General features: G+C 41.6%; 2 protein-coding genes across 5 annotated transcripts in view; one reads left to right on the plus strand and one right to left on the minus strand.

Annotated features, from left to right (window-relative positions):
* The window catches only part of ulk4 (unc-51 like kinase 4), a 655,266-nt gene extending 652,936 nt beyond the window's left edge, over positions 1 to 2,330 (plus strand). The window contains exon 38 of the mRNA XM_069908832.1: positions 1,578 to 2,330. Within this exon, the coding sequence (XP_069764933.1) occupies positions 1,578 to 1,641 (64 nt within the window). The 3' untranslated portion in view covers positions 1,642 to 2,330. The remainder of the gene's footprint in view (positions 1 to 1,577) is intronic.
* Positions 2,331 to 6,237: 3,907 nt separating this feature from the next.
* Positions 6,238 to 25,136, minus strand: part of ctnnb1 (catenin (cadherin-associated protein), beta 1) — a 43,208-nt gene continuing 24,309 nt past the window's right edge. For 2 of the 4 annotated variants that reach the window (XM_069908907.1, XM_069908896.1), the window contains 14 exons: positions 24,022 to 24,073; positions 22,200 to 22,427; positions 21,709 to 21,962; positions 20,756 to 20,994; positions 20,169 to 20,370; positions 19,904 to 20,048; positions 19,716 to 19,819; positions 18,918 to 19,256; positions 14,941 to 15,099; positions 14,734 to 14,853; positions 13,241 to 13,391; positions 9,904 to 10,025; positions 9,637 to 9,697; positions 6,238 to 7,330 (listed from right to left, as the gene is read on the minus strand). In XM_069908907.1, coding sequence (XP_069765008.1) covers positions 7,122 to 7,330; positions 9,637 to 9,697; positions 9,904 to 10,025; positions 13,241 to 13,391; positions 14,734 to 14,853; positions 14,941 to 15,099; positions 18,918 to 19,256; positions 19,716 to 19,819; positions 19,904 to 20,048; positions 20,169 to 20,370; positions 20,756 to 20,994; positions 21,709 to 21,962; positions 22,200 to 22,427; positions 24,022 to 24,034 — 2,346 coding nt within the window. In that variant the 5' untranslated portion in view covers positions 24,035 to 24,073 and the 3' untranslated portion in view covers positions 6,238 to 7,121. Of the gene's footprint in view, positions 7,331 to 9,636; positions 9,698 to 9,903; positions 10,026 to 13,240; positions 13,392 to 14,733; positions 14,854 to 14,940; positions 15,100 to 18,917; positions 19,257 to 19,715; positions 19,820 to 19,903; positions 20,049 to 20,168; positions 20,371 to 20,755; positions 20,995 to 21,708; positions 21,963 to 22,199; positions 22,431 to 24,021; positions 24,074 to 25,136 lie in introns of all 4 variants that reach the window. The other 2 variants (XM_069908892.1, XM_069908884.1) reach the window with 1 other exon arrangement.

Raw genomic sequence — 25,136 nt, forward strand, 5'->3', positions numbered from 1 at the left:
TAAATCATTCAGCACGTACACTGCAGGTGACGCTTGTCATGTAGAAGTAGGTCAGAGTAATCTCATGTTTTTGCAGACGATCAAATATAACGAGCCGGATCAAAGAGTCTTGTGCTTGGACTCGGAATCACAAACTCTCCTGGCAAGGTTAACGTAATGCCATATACTAGCTCTACTGCTGAACATCCAAGATCTGTCTTAACAGCAGTATGCACTCCGAGAACTATGGGCAAACATTTGCTCCACATCAATGCATCACCACCTGCTGTTAATGCAGCCTTCAATTGTTGATGGAAATGCTCCACGAGGCCGTTGGCAAATATGGTAGTGCAAATATGGGTAGTGCAAATATAAGGTAGCCAAAAGATTGGTGAGCGCGCGGAACAATACCTCCACAAACTGAGGCCCTCAATCTGTTGTAACAATGAACACGGAATTCCCCAGCAAACATCTCCACAGAGAGGTCAGTGATAAGAATGGTCTCCTGCCACCTGGTGTCTAGTCTTCACACGTGAGCAGTTCATTATATCCCCAAAATGGCAGAAGTGAGTCTACCAAGTCTAGGTGTACGTGCTAGAAACGGGAATCCAGAACAAAAAAATTCCCAGCTTGGATTTCATGTGTCTGGAGACTTTAGAGCATTGACACGCCAAGCAGGTCCTTGCCCACAATCCAACATCCCGTTTAACGTAAGGCCAGGTAAAGCGCTCTGTAACTATTTTGATCGATGCTCTTTACCAGAATGCGATAGATTGTGAAGAGTCTCAAATACCTCTTGCCTCATAGCTGTTGGCACAATAGGCCTAGGCCTTCCTGTGGAAAAATGGCAGACTCACTCTTCACCCAATTCATCCAGGGTTACATCTTGAACATGGAGACCAGAGTTGATCCAATGATACCAGATGAGATCAGGATTGGTGTGCTTGAAGAAACTAGTGAGTGTATTCTTTATTTGTTTTAAAGCTGTGTTAAATCAGAGTTGGCACAGATGTAATAAAAATAGAGGGTTGTGGATGTGATATAGGGAAGGGTTAGATTGTTGTAGGGTAGGTTTACATAAGTCAGCACAATGTCGTGAGCTGAAGGGCCTTTACTGTGCTGGAATGTTCCATGTTCTATAAACACCGTGAATCCCAATGAAAGGAAGTAGAATCGAGCCATTCATAAAACTGCTGTCAGAACGAAGTATGCAGTTTGGTTATGAATAGAACATTGTCCCTCGCATTACAGAAGGATGTCAGGCCCAGACTTCAAACTAGCAATTGACCCAGCAACTTTGCAACTTCACCCCCCCCCCCCACCCCCACACCCACCCACTCCTCCTCTGCAAGTATAAGTGCTGCCCAGTTTCACTTCCAAAGTCTGGGTCTGAATGTTTTGGCCTCTGGCCGCGAATTTTGGGCTCCAGAGCCAATAAAATCAAACTGCTCCCTTCCTGTCTGATGCTTTTAAGCCAAGATGTGGCAGCCAGCTGCCCACAAACGCAAGTCATCACATCTCCTATTTACATTCTGCAGTCCTGAGGTGATCTTATTTCAGCTCATGTTTTTGACAGCATTTTCTTTGTTTTTCTCTAGTCCTCATACTGATACAGCCTTGGAATCATCGGCCTCAGAAATCCTGAGACTCATTGGACAGTGAACTGTTACTCTAAAGTTACCACTCATTACGGATTGAGTTACTCCAACATCACTACTCATTACAGGACTAACAGTAACTCCAACATCACCACGTTACAGGACTTAAGTTACTCCAGCATCACCAGTCATTACAGGATTACATTACTCCAGCATCACCAGTCATTACAGGACTGAGTTACTCCAATACCACCACTCATTACAGGACTTACAGTAACTCCAGCATCACCACATTACAGGATTGACAGTAACTTCAGCATCACCACTCATTACAGGACGGAGTTACTCCAGCATCACCAGTCATTACAGGACTGAGTTACTCCAGCATCACCAATTTACAGGACTGAGTTACTCCAGCATAACCACTTGTTACGCGATTGAGTTGCTCTAGTACCACCATTTGTTACAGGATTGAGTTAACTACGTTACTACAACATCACCACTCGTTACAGGACTGGTAATACGATACCAATCTCTGCACCTTGGCATAGTCACTCGGGATAAAGATTTGCCTTCATGGAGGAGGGGGCATTTTCATGGACAGAGAAAACCTGAAACAAGGGCATGTTTTTCAAGCAAATTTAAGTGTAGTTGGGAGGAAAGGAACTGCACAGAAGATAATTAAATTGATATTGCTCTTCCCAAGAGCGTTGTTTGACATGACATTGAATTATAATGCAACTGAAACTGAAATGTGTCCATTCAGCATGTCTTCTGTGGTAACATGTACAAGCAGTCCCTGGGTTAAAAACGAGTTCCGTTACCGAGGTGTCTTTAATTAGAAATCAAGTTGGAACAGCTACATACAGTCCTTATTTAATGTCAATACACTAAAACATATTAAACATAATAATGCAGTACATAATAAGATTAAAACAGTATTGTACATAATAAAAAGTAACTACATAAGTTAACTTACAGCAAGATGATGGAAATGACTACAGTACAGGTGCCCCTCAGCCCTCCTATCTTTGTTCCTTCCAATACATGCTGGCTCCTTCGTTCCCCCCACCCTCCTTGGTGGCACCTCGCCTGCCCGTTGCTTTGCCCAGGCCACATGCGGCGTAGCCTGACAGCATCACCTGTCAGCGTTATCATGAGGGCGCACACCACTGCTTATTCTTCTCCTCTCTGAGATCAGTGTGGGGGCTGGTGGCAGGCTGTCAGGAGGGAGCGGGGCAGTGGGATGGGTGTGGGGGCTGGTAGCAAGCTGTTTTTTGGTGGGGGGGGGGTAAATGTGGGACAGCAGGACCAGTGTGGGACTGTTGGTGACACAATACTAATAAAATTTAACAATTTTTGGACATTATTAGAATTATGACTCATTCATGCTCAAACCGGAATCAGACACCATCCCACTTCTGGTCTTGTCTGCTCATAACTACGGGTTGTTTGTAAATCAGATGTTTTTAACCCAGGTACTGCCTGTAATACTGTGCAGCTATATTTCTCGGCAATTTTATCACATGCTTCTTTCTAATGCAGACCTCCTGCATGAGAGACTTAGACTCACGTGATTTTTTTTAAACTTGGGGAATAGTTTCATGGAATAATGCTCATTAATAATTTGGGCAGGGAACAAACATGTTGATTGTGATCGCTTTCCCAGTTTTTCTCAGCTGTGGAGTGGGGAAATTATTTATGTGATTCAGGGCCCTTTCTTCTGCACTTCTTGAATATTGTTTTTGGTCAACTAGATTGGAAGTCTGATTCCTGCTTTCCCATTGACTGCATGAAAAATCATGAGAAATAGATTAGCTGAACACAGTCTTTTGCGCAAAGTAGAGGAATTGACAACTAGAGGTTTCAGATGAGGGGCGACTTTTTTTTAAAAAGGTGTTTGAAACAGGCTGCCAGAGATAGCTGAAAAGGTACTATTGTGATAAACATTTAGTATCACATGTATAAATATTTTTAAATCATTTACTCATTTTTATATGCAAGAAACCCAACAATGCAGGATACTGTTCATCAATCTCACAGACGGTGGGAAGTAGCTATTTCCCAGCCTAATTTTAATGTTCCTGCACCTCCTTCTTAATGGTAATGAGTCAAATTCTATATGATGGATGGCAGGGATCTTGATAATTCTTTGAGCCCAATTTAAACTCTCTCGGTAAATGCCATCAATAGAGGAAAGAGAAGCCCCCAGTGATCTTCTCAGCCATTTTAAAGATGCTCTGTAGTGATTTCCTGTCTGATGTTTTGCAGCTACCATACAATAAGCATCACCAATGATGCATCCAAGTAGAACACTCTCGATGCAGCATAGAAACTGACACTTCAGCCTAATTTGTTGATAAGGCAATGATAAGAGTTGATGGTGAGGATGTACAGATTATGCAGCGATGGAAGAGACTCTAGGATCATAGGTCGAGGATGTCACAGAGCAGTTGGAGGACATTCTCAAGGTAGGAGGGTGAACAACCAGAGGCCATTATTCACATTAGCTGCTTTCAGGTGCTTGGATGCAGATAATGCGCCGGCAAACACAGCTGAGGGAGTGCAGCTGGGACATTCAGATGGCGTGGAGAAGACGAGCGAATGCCGGCTCCTGTGGCCGTAGTCCCACTGCTGCTTTCAGGTGCAACAGGGGATTCTCGGAGCCAGAGAATATACCGACAGGAGGAGGGTGTAGGTAAGTGCTCCTCCTGGCCTAGTTCTCCACTTTCAGGTGGCCACCCCACAACCACATTGGGGTAGAATAGGTGGCTTTATAGTCAGGTATTTTGGCCACCTGAAAGCAGCTATTGAGACAAGTACACACATGGAGTAAGGGATGAGGTCCTGCACATCAAGTTGAGAAGCAGGACCTCAAGGGTAGTGATCTCTGAATTACTTCAGGTGAGCTCAAAAACAAGGATAGGCCAGATGAATTTATGGCTGCAAAGAACTGGTGCCAGGGGTAGATTTTAGGTTTTGGATCATAAGGAACTCTTCTGGGGGAGAGCTGTTCAAGAGGGATAGGTTACCCTTGAACTAGAGTGGAACCAACATCCTGACAGGCAGGTTCATAAATACTGCACAGGGTGGGTTTCGATCAACAGGGGATGGGATCATGTAGAAGTTTAGAAGTTCGTGCAGAGGGTGATGAAAGAAGGCTTAGTAGGCAGAAGGGAAGGGAGTGAGGAAGGACTGTGTGAATTGTGTCTATTTTAATACTAGAGGCAGCTTGTCAGGCAGATGAACTTGGGGCAGATTGAACACATGATTGGCCATTACCAAAAGCTGGTTAAGAAAAAGTCAGGATTGGCAGCTCAACATTTCAGGGTACAGAAGCTTCAGGAGGGATCATGGTGGAGTAAAAGAGGAGGGAGTGTTGTATGATTGGTTAAGGACGACATCACAGCAATGGTCAGAGGTGACACATGTGGAACTGAGGAACATGATCATCCTGTTGGAAAGTGGACAACAGGAGCACAAAAAAAGGGGGCTAGAGATAACTGTAGTAGGTAACATTAAGGATAATACCAAGAGATTTTATATACATAAAAAATGATAACCAGAGAAAAATGAGAACCCTCTGGAATCAACGTGGCCAACTGTGAGCATTTCTCTAGTTTTTGCCAGCACTCGGGTGCCTGAGCTGTAGGGAGAAGTTGAGCATGCTTGGTCTTTATTTCTTAGAGCACAGGATGAGGGGTGATCTCATCGAGGTGTCCAGAATCAACAACCAGAGGACTCAAGTTTAAGGTGAGGAAGAAGAGATTTAACAGGAACCTCAGGGGGTAATTGTTTACAATGGAGGCAGAAGAGGCCATATATAGGGTGGCATGTGGGTCAAAGATCATTCTCTTTCAGATTATTTCATTCAATGCTTCGGGTGATTTGACATTCTTACCTCATTGCCGCCCTCATGTCCAACATGTGAGATTGTTCATCAAGGATTAGTACAACGCTAAGTGCACCACCAGCCCAGCTTCGAATCCCACGCTGTCTGCAAGGAGTTTGCAAATTCTCCCCGTGTCTGCATAGGTTTTCTCTGGGTGCTCTGGTCTCATCCCACCCTTCAAAATGTTCTGGGGTTGCAGGTTAATTGGGGTATATGGGTGGCACGGGCTTGTGTGGAGGAAGGGCCTATTTACTGTGCTGTATGTCTTTTTTTTTTAAATCACCAATTTTCGCCCATTTGCCAGCTTTGTTTTCTTCACTGCTGGGAACCAACATTCTGCCATCATCTCTCCTGGAGTTTTAGGCTGAAGTGAGTGCAATGCCAAGCATTTATTTGTGGTTGCCTGCTGCCACCGCCAAAAACATGGCTCCCTTTGCAAAAAACACTGCTACCAGCAACTGCTGGAAGAGCTCAGCAGCATCTATTGAAGCAATGGGATGGTTGATATTTCTGGCTAAGACTGCTGTTTGCAACTGGATCACAGTAAAGAGAGGTTTTACTGAATTTATTTAAGAATACATTCCAAAGCCCCTGATGTCAATGTCTTTATATTGGGAGAATATTTTGTATAAAAATAAACACCCTAAAGATGGCAAATTTCAACCATTTTTATTTCATCATACATAAAATTATGTAAGAGACAAAATTCCTTAAACTGCATATAAACGTAATATTGGTGCTCTAGTAATTAAGCCACTCACACAAAAATGAAGGTCAGTCCAGTTTAATTCTGTTTCTACAATCGTATTATTTCCATGAAGCATCTGTGTTGCAGGATACAATAACTCAGAAGGGGTAGGTGGAGGAGCGTCCTCTCATTAAACTATCAGAACCATTGTGAAATGACACTTCTACTTAAACCCTCCTGAAAATCCCCAGCATGAAGCAATATTGATCAAACACATCATCTCACCTGCTTGCATTTCAGCCTATTAAAAGTGGACTTTTATCTAATTTCACATTTTTATACAAAAAGCTACACAGTGTTACACTTCAGACTACAAGTAAATTTATTATGATTGAATTAGTGTTCTACACAATTACTTCAGTTTTTAAAAATCAAGAACGGCTATTGCATTGCCACTATAACTTAAGACTACAAGACTATGTTAAAAAATATCATTTACTTGTCTACGCTACTTCAAAGCAAGCTACGTCAGTACAATTACAGAGTTAAAAAAATAATAAAAAAATTAACAGGCAAGGCTAGTTTTTAATGTTCCATCTCTTGAGCATTCTTTAAAGTAGGCAGCCATTTCCAAATCCATTCGCTTTGATACTCCTCAGCCAAAAGGACCAGAACAAAAAGTTTACTTTGACTGTTCCCATAGGAAACTGAGCTTTTGGTTAGTGTCAGGCACTTTCTGAGATACCAGCCCACCCCTCGAGCCCTCCCAGCAATTCTACAGGCCAATCACAATGAAAGTTCATTTAGACAGTACAACTGCAGAAAGAAAAGTATGTAACTACAGTAGAAAAAGTCAACAAAAGATTTCAGTGGAGTTAAAAGTTGCAAACCCAAATAATAAAGGCATGGTTGATTGTTCCACACCTTTAAATGATTGCCATACCATAAATGATGCAGGTTATATTTACAAGTCTGTATCAAACCAGGCCAGCTGATTGCTGTCACCCGGGGGCAGCCCGTCCATCAAATCCTGGGCATGTCCAAGGTCTGGGAGCCCATCCACCGGATACTCAGCACCAGGGTGGTGACCACCCATATCATGTTCCATCATTGGGTCAATCCCCATGGTGTCCTGTCCATACCCACCTGGGTGGTAAGAACGAAAACTAGGATCTATATTCATGGAAAAACAACAGGAAAACAGGTTTGGTTAGTGGTGGGGGTTAGGTGAAGAACAAGGGAACAGACAAGACAAATGCACTCTTCTAGCAGCTCTGCCAAATTGAAGAGCCAGTCACACCAAGGCTACATTCTATGAAGTTACTCCAATGTTCTGAAGTTAAAACCCTTTTCTTCTTTTGATGTGGCTGCATGGTGACTAAACACTGTTGTCAACACCAAACGACGCGGATGGAAAGAAGTACTAGTGAAGATTAACAAAAATTTTACAGTCTGGTTAGAGTTGGGAAACAGTGGTCATCAATAGAAAAACCAGCAAGCATGAAGGAGATAAATAGAGAAGCTTGCTTGCACACATGTGTTTGGTTGTGTTTGTATGTTTTGCAATGAGGACCAGAGATGCTGTTTTGTCAGGTTGTACTTCTGCAATCAGATGATGATAAACTTGACTTTAACTTGGATTTTAATTATCCCAAGGTAAAGTGTGATAGCAGTGTTGTGTTAAGGATAGAGTGCAGAACTACAAAAAAAAATTGAACCAGTTGAAGTAAAGAAAAATAGTGGGGAGCTCATGAAGCATATAAGGATCACCGAGGAGGTAGTGATGGCTGTGTTGAAAAAGATAAAGGTGGATAAATCTCCGGGACCGGACAAAATATTCCCAAGGACACTCAGTGAGGCTTGTGGACAGATAGTGGGGCCATTAACAGAGATATTTAGGATGTCACTGGCCACGGGGGTAGTGCCAAACGATTGGAGGGTGGCGCATGTGGTTCCGCTGATTAAGAAAGGGTCCAAATGTAAACCTGGGAATTATAGGCCCGTGAGTCTGACGTCTGTGGTGGGCAAGTTGATGGAAAGTGTTCTGAGGGATGGTATTTACAAATATTTGGAGGTACAGGGATTGATAGGGAGAAATCAGCATGGTTTTGTCAGGGGTAGATCATGCTTGACAAACCTGATTGAGTTTTTCGAGGGGGTTACAAAAAAGGTTGAAGGGAAAGCTGTGGATGTTGTCTATTTAGACTTTAGTAAAGCTTTTGACAAAGTTCCCCACAGGAGGTTAGGAAAAAAGGTGGAGGCATTAGGTATAAATAAGGAGGAAGTGAAATGGATTCAGCAAAAATTGGATGGGAGGTGTCAGACAGTAGTGGTAGAAAATTGTTTGTCCAATTGGAGGCTGGTGACTAGTGGAGTTCCTCAGGGATCGGTCCTGGGTCCACTATTGTTTGTTATATATATTAACGATCTGGAAGTAGGGGCGGAGAATTGGATAAGCAAGTTTGCGGATGATACAAAGATTGGTGGTGTGGACAGTGAGGAAAATTACCGTAGATTAAAAGGTGATTTAGGAAGGCTGGAGGTGTGGGCTGAGAAATGGCTGATGGAATTTAATACAGATAAGTGTGAGGTATTACATTTTGGAAAGGCAAATCTAAATAGGTCATATGCATTAAATGGTAGGCTATTGAGATGTGCAGAGCAACTAAGGGATTTAGGAGTTATGGTAAATAGTACCCTCAAGGCTGATACTCAGGTAGATGGTGTGGTGAAGAAGGCATTTGGAATGTTGGCCTTCATAAATCGGAGTATTGAATTCAAGAGTAGGGAGGTTATGATGAAATTGGACAAGGCATTGGTGAGGCCAAATTTGGAGTACTGTGTACAGTTTTGGTCACCAAATTATAGGAAAGATATAAACAAAATAGAGAGAGTACAGAGAAGGTTCACAAGAATGTTAACAGGATTTCAAGGTTTGTGTTACAGGGAAAGGTTGTGCAGACTAGGGCTTTTTTCTCTGGAGTGTAGAAGATTGAGGTGGGACTTGATAGAGGTGTTTAAGATTTTAAAAGGGACAGACAGAGTAAATGTGGATAGGCTTTTTCAATTAAGAGTGGGGGAGATTCAAACTAGAGGGCATGGTTCAAGATAGAAGGGGGAAAATTATAAGGGGAACATGAGGGGAAATTTCTTTACGCAAAGGGTGGTGGGGATGTGGAATGAGCTTCTGGAAGACGTGGTTGAGGCGGGATCATTGGTTATTTAAGGACAGACTGGATAGTTACATGGAGAGGAGAGGACTGGAGGGGTATGGACCGGGTGCTGGTCAGTGGGACTAGGAGGGTGGGGATTTGTTACGGCATGGACTAGTAGGGCCGAACTGGCCTGTTCTGTGCTGTAAGTGGTTATATGGTTCCACAATTGGAAACATTTTTCAGAATATGTTAAATGTCAACAATCTGGTTACTCTTTCTGCAATGAACACCACATCCAAAATTGCTGAGATAAAGAAGACATACCATCTGGACGGTATCCAAGAGGCTCACCCTGGCTTCCCATGTCAATTCCAAGATCTCCAGTCTATTTCAATAAAGTCACAAAAAAAAACATTATGTTTGACATTTCAGATCTCCCTCCAAGCACTCTGCTTTCCCCTGAAGCATACGAGAGCATGTTCATTTTCACAAAATATTAACTCAATTAATTCAAACAATGGCAAAGCTAAAAACCTTCAGGAAAATGAGCACCGGGTCTATTGCATGGCCAGTTTGCTCTTGTAACCATACCTCATTCCACGCCATTGGTTCAGTTCTGAACAGTGAGCTTGTAAGCTCCACTGAGAGACGCTTCTTATAATCTTGTGGTTTGTCCTCAGACATGCGGAACAGTACAGCCGCAGCATAGGTAGCTGAAGAAAGATAAGTTGGGTTTCATTAACTTCCCCAATTTTATTTTATTTGCCATATTTTACATCCCTCAATGTCTTCCAGAAATGTCCTTATACCCTACTAACCTTTGGAACTGCAACAAACAGCACAAATGCACCGACCACATAGCACTTAAACATACAAACATCTATGGATTTGCCTTGAACATACTCAGCCACTGAGTTGTAGAGAATGGTAAATTCACCAACCATTGATTGGTCCCAAATGGACAACTAAGAGACTGACATGTTCCTTTACAGCCAGCCAGGGGAAAACTCTTCACATCTACCCTATCCAATCGATCAAGTGCCTTTTATAAACTCCAGTATAATTGACTTGACCTTAATCGACGTCGGCCTTCCCAGGAAACAATTTAACCAACACCATGGAATTAGAGACAATGTGGACCCATTATTTAAAAATTGCTGAATTCAGGGAGGGCACCAGAGGACTGGAAAACAGAGAAGGCAGAGAAATACAGGCCAGCAAGTGTAACATCTATTGTTGGCAAGATACTGGAGTCAATAATCAAAGAGAAAATAACAAATCAATGAGGATATCTGAATATAACCAAACTTAAGTCAACACGTTTTATGAAAGGAAACTAACATATATGCTCAAATACTTTGAGGATGTAATGGAGAGCTGGAAGAGGGAAAACTGTAGACACATCACAGAAGAAAGTTGTAATAAATGGTTATTTTTCAGGGATCAACTCACAGAATATCCCCAATTCCTGGACCTCAACTGTTCACCATTTACATTAATGACCTGGAGGAGGGAAAAAAAACGAGGTTTTCCTCAGGAAGGACATGTGGTAATGATTCAGCAATAGGATACAGATCGAGTGAGCAAAATTGGCAAATGGGGTTTTGAAGTCATGCACTTTGGTAAGTGGAATCTTAAGGGAGATGATCTAATTGGAGAGAGACTGCATATGAGAAATATTCAGATATCCATGTGTTCTTGCGCATGAATCACACAGTTACAAGGATGGTCCAACAATAGAATACAGGCAAACAGTAAGTTGGCATTTTTATTGTGAAAAACTTGGGGCTTAAGTGTAGGGAGGTTTTGTTGGCTGTAAAACATGTTAGCAAGGTCATATATACAAAACTGAGCAGTGTTTTGGTACAAAAACAAAAATGCTGGAACTCAGAAGACCTTGCAGGTCCACAAGAAGTAAAGATATATAACCAATGTTTTGGCCCTGAGCCCTTCTGTGTACATTGGGGCATTGGAGAAGTCCAAAGGAGATTCACCAGGCGAACCTATGACAAGGGGAATAGCCTAGAAACAGAGATTAAACATGTTGGATCTCTATTCCATGGAGGTCAGAAAAATGAGAATTCAAACACAAGATCCGAAAGGAGACTTGTCACAGTAAAAGTTAAGAGATCTTTCCACTTGTCAGAAAGCCAAACAAAATACAGCAATACCCCTATTATCTGAAATTCAAGCAAATGGAAAAAAAATGGAAAGGGAAATAAATAGCACGAATAAGAATAAATGAATGTTGAAATGAAACTTTAAAATTGTAAAAGTAAATGTTCTCTGAAGTAACACATAAACCTTTGGTGAAGATGGGAGCAAATGTTCAGTAGAGTAATTGGTCGTGGTTTGCTTGTAGTAGCTGTTTGAATAAAGTTGTGTGAAACAGCAATGGCGTTGCCCAATATGAAGAGTGGTTGATGGGGCTCGCTGATGGGGTGACTCTCTTAATGTGTCCTTATCCCTGCTTAGTAAGAGTTGACCCGGTCAGAAGCTTTAATTGGTAAACTTGTAGGACCGGGGGCGGGGGTTAATTATCTATAATGTATTGTTCATCTTTCCTGTGAAGGGGGAGGAACCTGCAACAGTTAAAAGTTTTCAAAGAATTTGACTGAAAATAAAATAAAAAATTTTTGTTTATATATTCACACAAGTGAAGTTTGCTCAATTCAAGTACAGTACTTTTCCGATTATCCAAAATGCTCGGAACCAGTCATATATAATTTTCCAGATATCTGAGAAATGGCTTTAATCAGCCCAGTTTAAACACAAGAATACTTGTATCAGCCTCCCCACCACCATCACCAAACATGCCTAGGAGTCCAAAGTCCCCACTCCGATCCCCAGCACCTCCCCACTGCCATCACTGAATCTGCCCAGAAGCCAGAGGTCCCCACTCTAATCCCCAACACCTCCCCATTGCTATAGCCGAACCAGCCTGGGAGCCAAAGGTCCCCCAACTTCAATCCCAGTAGCATCAGCATAATACTTGTTCTTTGTTTAACCAGTGATACAAGGGAAGGTTTTCCAAGCATTAAATAAAGATTAATTTTAAACCAAAAAATGTGATTTCTGCTTTCAAATACAAGATAAATGCAGCAACATTCAAAATGGCACCAACAGTGCACTTGAGTACACGAGATCTCCATTGGATTCAAAATGGCGCCAACAGCACGTCAGAGTCCCACGAGTACAGCAGGTTTAACAAAATTCAACTTTTTTCCAACTTGTGACATCATGTCACTGCCAAAAAAATTTCACGATAACTGAGAATTTCTGTAAAGTGGATTTTGGAAAACTGGAAATGTACTGTATAGTAACTTTGTCTTTTAAACTGTTTATTCTTAATGCAATCCATTAGTTAGGCATTACAAGAGTAAATCTCAAGCATCCAGAAAACTCATTTACCCTTCTTCTGTAGATGCTAGATACAAATGGTTTTTACTGTAGCTATAAAATCTCAGTCCAGTAACTGAAACAGAGATTCACAGAAACTTCTCTCAAAGACAGTGAATCCCTGGAATTTATCTGCCTGAGGGTAGTGGAGGGCAGATCACTAAACATAGTTATGGTGGGGACAGCAAAGAATTGAGGGCCATAACAAGGTGGCACAGAAGAGTTGAGGCCAGCAGAGATCAGTCATGGTCACACTAAATAGAATGGCAAGCTTGATGGGCTGAGTTGTTCTTGAACAGTTGAAATAGCAACACTCCATGAGTTTGGAGGGAAATACACTATCCAGAAACTTAGTTCAGTGCTATCCATTGTATTCAGTCAATACCAGGACTGGTAAGATATGACCATTCCTGAAACATCACAAGAGATGAATTGAAAAATTCACAAGTCACAGGATTCTTGGTGCACTTTGGATACACTCATTTATGAGCTGCCATCATTCCCTGTCCAAGGCCATTCCCCAACTCACCAACACCTTCGTTCCTTGAGTGCAGCAACTCTGTCAGAGGAGCTGTGGCTCCTTCAGCCTCAATAGCTTCAGCGGCTTCTTTATCCTGAGCCAATTCACACAGTACACCAGCAGCAACCCTCTGGATATTTTCAATTGGAGAGTACAGCAGCTGCAAGTAAAGCCAGAAAGCATTTTATCACAAAGAACCACTTCACCCCAACATAAATCTTAAAATCCCATGTGGGTATTCTAATTACCCGATCACTAAGTGGATCAGTCACGACTTGTGCCTGTAACTGAAATCTAGACCAAAAAGAAAAATGTGGAGTTTTCTTATGGAAGAATCAGAAGTCTCCACTGTTTGAAACCTAAGGGGACACCTACTTAAACCGATGAAACAACATTCAAGGTTCCTTTTATTGTCATGCAATAATACAAAAAGTGGAATATAGACAATTACAGCAACTTTTTCCTGCTGTACAGGCAAGCAAAAAGTCACCATGAGCATTGCCCCGTTAAGAATCCCTTCAGAGTGTGTCTTGGAGGTTGAGTTTTCATGCTGCGTGTGAATGTGTTCTTCCACAAAGGGAACAGACGCGGACAGATAAGATTCTTGTCAGGTGGTGATAGTTACAGGGCACAGGTGGCGATATGGAATTCGGTATGCAATCAGATCAGCCATGGCTGACGGGCTTGAGGAACTGAGTGGCCTTCTGCATATCTCTGGCAATTTGCACAAGAGAGCAATGTATAATGTATATCACATTATACATCAGGTTTGGGGAGTCTACATTTTAAATATGCATAAATTTTTAATCATATTAAAAACTCAAGTAAAATTTCCAATATTAGAGGGTCTACTCCAATGCTCTGTTCAAGTTATCCCTCAGTTGCTGTTTGAGGGAGCAGGCGATGTACTGGACACCCACTTCTGCACATTACAATAACAAAAGATAATCTGACTAAATTTGAGTTATTGGATGGCCACCATACAGTTTATTTTACATGTCTAGAAAGCATGGGTTATGCATATGCACAATTGATAAACATTGAGGTGGTTCCCTATTGGCTTCCTATTTGGAACAAATCACTAGTTTATCAACTCAGTGCTAATAAAATTGTTGTACAAAACCTAGAATGCAGAATAGGTACCAATAGCTATTGGACTGAACCCAGTTTTCTAACTGCAAGCAAATACAAGAACACATTAGCTTCACGGGGACAGGTTTGATGAGCAATTTTATTCTCCATGCACCAAACTCACTAATGCAGTCAATGTATTTAAGAGGACATACACAATATGCCCCAAAGCAGCGAACAAAGAGTAATGGGTTCAATGCCTATTCTATGTTCAGTCGACCCTGGCCAGTTTGGATCAGTCCCAGAGACATCAGCTCCTGTCTGTTCTGCACTGACTGAAAAGGGCATTGGAGGACATGAACATTGATTAAGGACAAGGTTGATATGGATCATAAACTCAGTGAAGAGAGGCCACAGAATAACACAATTACCTGAACAAAGAGTGGAATGGTATTCAGCCCTCTAATGACAATTCTATTGTGAACATCACGTGCAAGAATATGGAGAGCTCCAGTGCAGCCTTCCACAATCTCCTCCATCCGTACTCCCTCCTATCAAACCAAAGTCAGAAGTCATTGCAAAATTATACTTGTGAGTTTGAAGAATACATTTTTAAATGTGCTTCAAGGTTAGCTTACCACAAACTGCTGCTGTGTTCCTCCCATTGATGTGCGGCGCTGAGTGTCCTGGTGTGCTCTCACCAACAGCTGAACCAACCTGGGAATAGCACCTTGCTCACGGAGTGGCGCGTGGTTAGCTGGACACAGTGCCAAGTTGCGAATCAGACCAACAGTAGCCTAATTAGGGACAGGAAGTCATTATAAAAACAAGGACAACAGGGTAGGGACAGCCATCTCTGTACAAAAAGTGGCCCACAGTGTTGGGAAACTAGAAGACTTTAAAAAGCAATAAAAACTAAGCAAGCAATAAAGGACAGACTATGAAAGTAAAACAGAATACTGTAGAAAGACAAGTGGCAAAAGATTTTATAAATATACAAAGCAGAAAAGAGTATATAAAGTAAACATGGGTGCCTAAGAAGAGGGAATGCAAATATTGTCACAGCCTCAGAACGGTCCTCAGCAACAGAGTTCCTGAGGCAGCGATGGGAAGCGAGAACCTCAATACAAGTGCTAACACTAAAGTAGGGCTGGGCCAGCAAATGGATCTAAAAAGTAAATAGTCCCTTGGTATTGATGGAATCATCCCAGGGACTAAAAGCCGTGGTCGTTTTTTTTAAAATGGGCAGGACCAATTTTTAACACTACTTTTTAAAAAGGAGGAAGATAGAAGGCCAGTTAACTGAACATTTGTAGTCAGGAAAATGCTTGAAGCTACCATTAAGAGATAGTGAGAAAATCTGGAGATAAATTTTTCCATGAGGTAAATGCAGCGCGAGTACCTCAGTGAGTAGCCAATGCTGTACTAATGTCTCACACTTTGGTAGACCATAAGATATAGAAGTAGAAATAGGGTATTCAGCCCAATGAGTGTCCCCTGCTTATTTAATCATGACCTGATCCATTTTCCCACTCAGCACCACTGCCCAGCCTTCTCCACATACTCTTTGCTGTCCTGGCTAATCAAGAACCTGTCAACCTTTGCTTTAAATACACCCAAAAACCTGTCCTCCATAACTGCCTATGGCAACAAATTCCACAGATTTACCACCCTCTGACTGACTAAGTTCCTCTGCATCATCAATCCTGAAGTAGACTCTCTCACTGTGGTGCAAGGAAGTAAGAGGGCAGGCTATTTGAATGGGGAGAAAATTCAAATTTTAGAGGTGCAGAAGGATTTGAGGGTCCTTGTGCAGGTTACCTTGAAGGTTAACCTCCAGGTTGCCAATGGTGAGAAGGTGAATGCAATGCTGGCATTCATATTGAGAAGAATAGATATTCACGAGCAAAAATGTAATATTGAAGCTTTATAAGGCACCGGTAGGGCCTCCCTTGCAGTACCTAGCATGGCTTTGGGGTCCTTATTTTAAGAAAGGATGTGCTGGAATTGGAGAGGGCACAGACAAGATTCACAAGAATGATTCCTAGAATGAGGAATGTTTAACAGCTCTTGGACTGTACTCTGGAGTTCAGAAGAATGGAGGACCTCATAGAAGCATTTTGAATGATGTCGAGAGTAGATGCGGCAAAGGACAAGATGGCACAACATCAGAATTCAAGGGTGCCATTTAAGAGGTGCAGAGGAATTTCTTTAGCTAGAGTGGTAAACCTCTAGAATTTGCTACCTTGGGTGGCTGTGGAGGCCAGGTCATTGGGTACACTTAAGACAGAGACTGAAGGTATCTGAAGTCAGGGTGTGGGGAGAAGGTGGGGAATGGGGCTGAGTGGGTGAATGGATTAGCTCATGATGGAATGGTGGAGCTGACTTGATGGGCTGAATGGACTGCTTCTGCTCTAATCTTTTATGGTCTTATGGATTCAGGAAGGGCAGGCAGCATTTAATTAATTCACTGGGGTTCTTCAAGGATATAACAAGCAGTCAGTGGACAAAAGATGTGGTATACAGTAAAATCCCTGGTATCTGGAATTCAAGCAATCAGCAAAAAAAGGAACTGAATAATTTTAAGGAAATAAGTAAAAATTTAAATGTTTAAAATTGTAAAAACAAATGCTCTCTGAAGCATTACACATCCCCTTGGTGAAGATGGGAGTAAACATTCAGCCAGCGGAGTGCTCTAGTTGTGCCCAGCCCACAGCAGCAGTTTGAACAAAGTTTGAATAAAGCTGCGTTTGAATAAAATGGCAGCGTCCAGGATAAAGAGCCGGCTCGCTGCTGGGGCGAGTCTCCCAAAGTGCCTCCCTATCCCTGCCTAGTAAGTCTTAATCTTTATTAGTTGCCCTACATATGTATTGTTTGTCTGTATGTGTGTCATGTCTGGTTGTGTATCTTTTTTTTTTGCACAGAGGACAGGAGAATGCGGTTTCATCAGGTTGTACTTGTACAATCAGATGACCAACTTGATTAGTATTAAGTATATTAGTAAGGCTTTAGCTGAAAACGAGGGGGAGAGTTAATTATGATGGCGGTATGGTTAGCAGTGATCAGCACACAATACTGTTATAGTACCAGCAACCAGGGTTCGAATTCAAATTTAAATTTTGTAAATTACAAGAATTACCTGATTAAAGTGAACTTTACATAATTAAGGACTACAATATTGATTTTTTTTTTACAAATTACTTTTCATTTTGCAAAGTCTTTTTTTAAGCTGTTTATTCTTAATTCTGGTGTATGAGGCATTGTAGGAGTGTGTCTCAGGCAACCAGAAAATTTGCATATCCGGCATCCGCAATCCCCGTAGGTGTCATATACTGGGGATTTTGCTGTATTTAGATTTCTAGAAAGCAATCAAAGTTACCACATAAAGGATTTCCACATATGATAAGGATGCATGGAGTTGATGATAATGCATTAGCATGGATAAAGGATTGGAAGGCAGAAAGTTGAGACAATTGGATGTTTCTCTGGTTGGCAGTGGATTTTAGGAGTGCTGCAGGAATCAGATTGGAGCAGAAGACAGAAATGAGGGAGCATGGTTTTACCCAAAGAGTAGTGAATCTGTAGAATTCTTCTCCAATGAAGCAGTAGATTTTTTTGGCATCGCAGACAAATTAAGGGTTATGGGGAACAGGCAGATCGTGATCTTATTAAATGGGGAGCAGGCTTGACGGGCCAGATGGCAAACTCCTGCTCTTATTTCTTATGTTCAAGCATCCTCACTGGGCTCTTGATGTTCATTAAGAATTTCTGAAGGGATCATGACTTATGGAATGAATCTCCTGCCGTTTCAAGTGGAAAATCCTTGTGGAACAAGGAAAACTAAATTTATGAATAAGAAATCTAGTCCTTGGTGTCTCACATCTAAATGTTGAAGACACCTGGCTTCAAATTACCTAGTTATTTTATGACACGTACACTGGTAAATATTAAATCAGCAAACAACATTTCAAAGATCTTCATTGACAACATATTTCAGAACCAAGTTCATGCCTTGCAAAGTTATGCTGCAGTTGTGTAAGATACTGGTGAGGCCCCATTTGGACTATTGTGTTCATGCTAAATGTTCTAGTGTTCATGTGATGTAACACCAGAACATGTTCATATGTCAAAGCTATTTACAAAGACATTGCCAGGGCCTGAGCAGGCTGGGGCTTTATTCCTCAGAGCTTAGGAGGATGAGGGGTGATCTCATAGAGGTGCACAAAATCATGAGAGGAATAGACGGGGTGAACACAGTTTTTTTAGGGAAATTGGTAACCAGAGGACATCGGTTTAAGATTGGGGGGAGATTGAACAGGAACTTGAAAAGTAGCCTTTTTTGCACAGAAGTGGTAGGTGTGTGTAACTGCTCCTATAAGAGGTTGAGGCAGGTATTATTGTAATGCTTAAGAAATCATCGAACAGACACATGGGTAGGATTGGTTTAGAGGGATATGGGCCAAATGCAAGCAGGTGGCACTCGTGTGGGAGGACATTTTGGTCAGCATGGGCTGGTTGGGCCCAAGGGCCTCTTTCCACGCTGTATAACTCTATAAAACACATCTTAATTTGCAAAAGCCTAATGCTGGTATAAAATTGAGAAATCGGAAATTACCTTAATCAGAGGCCAATGAGATGGAGGATGCAGCAGTTTAACCACAACAGGCAACCCATAATGGAGGCGGACAGCATTCTGAGCCATTTCTGCATCTTGATGTCTGCTCGTCAAATGGCGAAGGGCACATATGGCAGGTTCAGTGATATCTTCTCGGTCACCAGCTCGGAGGACAGTGCGGACCAAAGCTTCAATACCTCCAACTTGACAGACCATCATCTTGTTCTTGTAGTTATTGCACGTCAGGTTGGAAAGGATACCTGCTGCGCATGTCACCACATTGATATCATCTGACCCCAGGAGCTGGACAAGCGTCCCCAGAAGACCTTCCATCCCCTCCTAATCAATAAATCATGATTAAAAGATGCTTAAAGTAGCTTTACAGGACTTCATACATTTCTTAATTAACACAAGCTTTTAAGCAGAAAATGCCAAATACTGCCACATAAAAGCTCTGATCCAACCTTAAATCTTACATCAGCATGACCAACACACCCAAGTGAATCTCCACCAACAGATTCTTCTGACGAAAGGACCAGGCCTGAAACATGAGTTACCCTTTATTTCGGGAAGCTGCATCACTTGATGATTTTCACCTGCATGTGCGCAGGTTGCACTTGACCCCAGCGTCTGCAGACTTTCTTTTTCACCTCTTTTCAAAATCTAATTTGTTCAAAATCTGCATTGATATACGGATTTACAGAGCAGTTCAGCATTCAGCTTTAAGAACTGAAACGAGACCAGTGAATTATCCAGCTTATTCCTCTCACCCTTTCATCAAAACTAACAAATTATTACCTGCTTCGTAGCAGCATCTGATAGATTTCTTAAGGTCCAGAGGCAATTCTGAACAAGTCGTTGACTTGGGTCTGTAAGGTGCAATCCAAGGGCCTGCATGCCACCTGCAAAGGAGCACAACATCATTTGCATGATGCCATCCTGCCTAATGTCAACAGATGTAACACCAGAACAGCTGGGGAACTCACCAGCTTCCACTATAGCAGGTTTGTTGCTGGAGCAAACAGACAGCACCTTGAGTACACGACTGGTGGTCCACAACAACTTCTCGTATGTGTAGGTTCTCATGATGTTCACAAGTGCCTGGGGCCCTCCACTTGCCAGAATGATCAACTACAGAATAAATAGCCAAATTTCATGACTTGTCCATGACAATAAATTGATTCTGACATAGGCCACTTAGTGCAAATGAATTAAGACGATTGTTTTTGGTGTTATTATTAACACACTTACTTTGCTCTCCTGGTTGCCATATGCCAAAATCTGAAGGCAATCTGTGGTGATGGCCAGAAATTTGACATTGGTCTTATTGAGCAAGGCAACCATTTTCTGCAATCCACCAGCCAAACGCACAGCCATCTTGGCTCCTTCCTGATGCAGCAAGAGATTGTGAAGGGTTGTTATAGCGTAGAACAGGACAGAATCCACTGGAGATCTACAAAATAAAGTACAAATGTCCATGAAATGTTACAGTAATTGAGGTCAAATCTGGTGAATCTTGAATTCAATAATAGAAATAGTAAGACCACCCATCACAAAGTATTTTTGTTTAACCTCTCCACCTCAAATGCTCAAACCTCTAATTAGGAAGAGATGGTGACCATTTTCTCCTCAATATCTGCAAATGATCAAGCATCTCCTCCCAAACACAATAAACAAAGATTAAACGATGCTTAAAGTTATCCCAGTTACGTACAGGAAAAAGCTTACACCGACACGGCTACAAAAATATTGCATTACAAGATTACAACATGGCGAAACTCAAAACTTATTAATAGTTGTAAACTGGCATTTGAAGACGTATTAGAGGTAATACTCACCCTAACATTTTTACCAGAGCAGGAATGCCTCCAGATTTGAAGATAGCTAACAAGCCTTCACGGTGATGTGACAGATTATGCAATGTTCCAGCTGTGCACCGTGCAGTCTCCACATCGTTAGTATTTTGCATGGTGCGGACAATAGCAGATACCATTTGAGGGGAACGCATAATCGCGTGGCGAGAGGCTTCTTTTTTTGACAGCTGATGAACCATCACAGCGGCTTTGTTCACCACCACCTAAAGATGTAAAGATAAAGAAATTAGAAAAACCTGGACTTTAAATCCTAAGTTGGTTAATTGTACTAATTACAGAAATAATAGCAACTTTAAATGAATAGAACTATGAATGGTCCTGCTGTGACTGGATACTGTATCCACTATATCTGCTACACCAACAACTGAAAATAAATTGTAACCTTCTCGCACAGAATTTGTTGACTGGAGGGACACGAGTTGTTACATAACACATCCTCTGTGAGGGATAATCTGAACATGACTCGAAATAAACTTGCACTGCATCTGTACGATCCCTGACCAACAGCAAAAAACACAATTCCTCCTGGTTAATGGTATCCAAAAGATAACTCCCCTAACATTGCGAACAACTAACCTAACTAAAGATAACTCCCCTAACATTGCGAACAACTAACCTAACTAAAGATAACTCCCCTAACATTGCGAACAACTAAATTAGAAGTTTGCTTCAAACAAAAATCAAATTGCTGAACAATCAAATCCAGAGATCTTTGTTCCCAGGCACTGGAGCAAGTTTTCAGGATTTGGGAGTCAGTGGCAAGAATAGTAAAAACAGTATGGCGAGTAGTTAAAGCACTAGTCTAGCCAAATGAGGGATTCCAAACCTGTTTAATACACAGGTAACTAGATAATAGTGAAACAGAGGCCCAAGGTGCAATGTACTTTCCTTTTAAAATGTAATAAAAGTTTCTCTACCTGATCCTCATCGTTGAGCAGTTTTGTCAGCTCAGGAATAGCTCGGGTAGCTAGTTCTGCATCATCTTGATAGTTGATAAGGTTCACAACAGCATGTTTCAGCATCTGGGAAGGTTCAGCTAAGCGTTGGACATTGGTTGGGTGAGCTGCATCGAACTGTGTTGATGGTATCTGCATGCCTTCATCTAGTGTTTCTGGAAACATGGCAGCACGAACCCGCTGGGCTCTCGTCATCGCATACTGTCCATCAATATCTAAATTACAGGATAACAACAATTGGGAAGGAAAATTAAATGTAAACTCATGAAACACAGTCACATGCAACTGTTGATTACAATTTTAACCTGGACCGAGAAGCACTTGCTGCACAGATGATGAAAAAGTTAACCATCGTGGAACTTGTGCAAAAGACAATGAATTATTCCAGTTCACAGGCCAAAAACTAAAATGACTTCAATATTTAAAAGGATTTAATTTAAAAAAAAACTTACCAGTTACTTGCTCTGGGGTGAAGGACTGGGAGAAACCTTGTTCCCAATCATACAGCACATGACTGGTGTCCACTTCCTCCTCTTCTGGGTTACCCTTCCCACTCAGTGAAGGGGCAGTTGTCGTTGCTCCAGAGTGAATGCCTGAATCCAAATATGACTGCTGCTGCCAATGACTGACCTGAGCTTTACGATCTGGCTCCATGGCCATGTCCAGTTCCATCAAATCAGCTGCTGCCAAGAGAGAGAGAGAGATGGAAGAATGCTTTTAAAATGCATTAAATTTAATACCTAAACTTTGCTAAATCAGATCACAGCCAGAGCATCTCCAGAAATAGTATCCTTTTTTAGATTTACATTATCAGCCCTGACACCCCAGGATATACTGTTGCATCAGATCCAAATAACACTTGTATGCAAACAACATGCAAATGTACCTTCACTGAACCTCAACTCCATATTCTCATGGGACCTGACTTTCTGTCTTCAATGAACTTCGATGTTCTGGAAGTGTAGAAGAATGAGGGATGATCTCATGGAAAAGTGCAAGGTCCCTAGGGGCATGACAGTAAGTTTTCACTCCTCAGAGTCTTGAATAAGGAGTGTGGCGGCTAGATGACTGGACATATTTCAAGAGGAAATTTTGGAAGAGGGTTTTTAGAAACTGACAGAAGGGAAGATGGGGCTGGGGAAAGATCAGATATCATTTGAATGGCAGGGAAGGTCTAAGCTACAAATTCTGGCAGCTCAAAACCCAAGACTGAAGTTCCCTTCCTTCAAGCTACACACTCGCTAATAAGTTCAAGCCTACTTCCAAGCTAGGTGGCTAATTCAACCCTGTCCTGAGCTTACAATACATTCCACTGCAAAAACAAACTCGTATCCAATTGCATCAAATAGCCCACCCCACCCCCTGCAGCCTCGTCAATTAATTGTGCTGTAACATTCACACTCGACTATTTCATTAACAAGCTCACTAATACTCCATTTTCTAAACAAACTTTTGCTCACCGAAAACTCTGCAAACCTTTACCCACTCACACATTAATTCCACTCACTTTTGATTACACAGTGGCACTACTGGTAATGCAGCAGTCCCACAGCTCTCGCAACCTGGATTGAGTCACGACTTCCCGTGCCTTTGTTTGTACATTCTCCCTGTGACAACTGGGCTTCTTTTAGGTGCTCCAGTTTCCTCCCACTTCACAAAGTTATGTGGGTCGTTAATTTTATTGGCTAAGGTAAATGATTCCTACCATAACTTAGGAGGGGGTGATAATGAGAATAGTTGGGGTAAAGTAACACGTGACTGGGAAAGAAGGATTGAAGAGATTGCTCTGGGAGATGGCAAATACTCAATAGACCCAAGTGCTATTTTTATGCCACAAAATATAATGAAACTGTTTCCAAGTGGAATAATTTAAAATTACCACCTCCCGATTTATGAAACCTCTCCAAGTTCTGCCACTAGAATTATCTGTACAAGCTCCGTCATTGGAAGATACTACATCAACAGAAGTGAATGTATTTCTCATCCTCCCATGGATGATCCTCTACAGCTTTACGCATCTGAAGCCCAGGAAACATGATCTAACAGAAATATGACATTTTGCTGACATGCCAGGATCAGCAGTACAAGTCCAGTGAATTGCATAGATTGAACCAGTTTTCCATGCATCAAGTGGCACAAAGATGTGGACTAATCAAAGGATTCATTTCACAAAATCATTTTTAATATCAAACCTTAAAATGGTTTAAGTTGTACAAGTCAAAACAAGATTATAGTGCACGAGACAGAATACAAGTACACGAAGAAATTCTGTACCTGATGTAGTCATCTTTTCAGCTCAATTCAGTCTTATCTTTTTATTTGATACCTAAAACAGAAATGAAGAAGATCAACAATGAAAATCTAAAAATATAAATATAGCTTGTATTCTTGGAGAATACAAATTACTCACTAATAAATGGTGATGAACCTTGACCTTTTCAGGGACAGAACAGAGTTAGGAAACAACTCTGATTCATTTTACACATATTCCCTCAAATTCTGACACTAGCACATAGTTGCAGTTGAAGCATTGTTCATAATACTGGACAGTATACTCCTATTCCTCAAGACTAGTCCTACAAGACTATACTTTGAGGGGGGAAAAATTGATGTGAAAAGCAGAATGAAGATGACAATTCATAAAATTCGACTGCTAATTAATATGGACATATTAAAACTGCAGCATCAGTGGAAACTAAGGCTTTATGTAGCAGGGAGGTAATCTAAAAACTAGCTGTCAACTCCAGGTGTACCATTAGTATAAAACAGTAAGTTGAGAGGTGCTGTGCATCAGCCCAAGTCTGCTGAGCACTGACACATTTACTGTAATCCTAGTTTCCCCAGGCTATCTTGAGCTCACTACTTGAGGTGATGGTGGACCCAGATACAGAAATATTTACTCACTTAAATAGGCACAGCACAGAAGGATAGGTTCTAAAGTAGGCGAAAGAGATTCTTGCTGCTGGGGCAGGGTGGATGAGGTGGATTAAAGGCCTGTTTCTATGTTGTACAACTGAAGAAAGACCAACATCACCTGCAAATCGGAGGAATACCTCATATTCTGTTCAGGCACCCCCCAACCAGATGGCACTGACATGGACTTCTCCAGTTTTCATTAGAAACCCATCACCACCATCTTTCCTCACTCCTTTCCTCTAGCCCTGTCTCTCTCTTCCTTCTGTCGCTGTTCGCAGAGCCAAAATCAATTCTCACTTTTACTCTCTTATCGTATACACACACACACACAGCTGCTGCATTCCAGGAAATTATTCCAAATTTCCCAGAACACAGTCTGTGTAAAACGATCGCAATGGGAATAAGGACTCATTCCCATTCCAACATTTTACCACCTCGACCCGATTATTTCCAGATCTCCTGCAGTCTAAACG

The sequence above is a fragment of the Narcine bancroftii genome, chromosome 1 (genome assembly GCF_036971445.1).
Source record: "Narcine bancroftii isolate sNarBan1 chromosome 1, sNarBan1.hap1, whole genome shotgun sequence".
Taxonomy (NCBI): Eukaryota; Metazoa; Chordata; class Chondrichthyes; order Torpediniformes; family Narcinidae; genus Narcine; species Narcine bancroftii.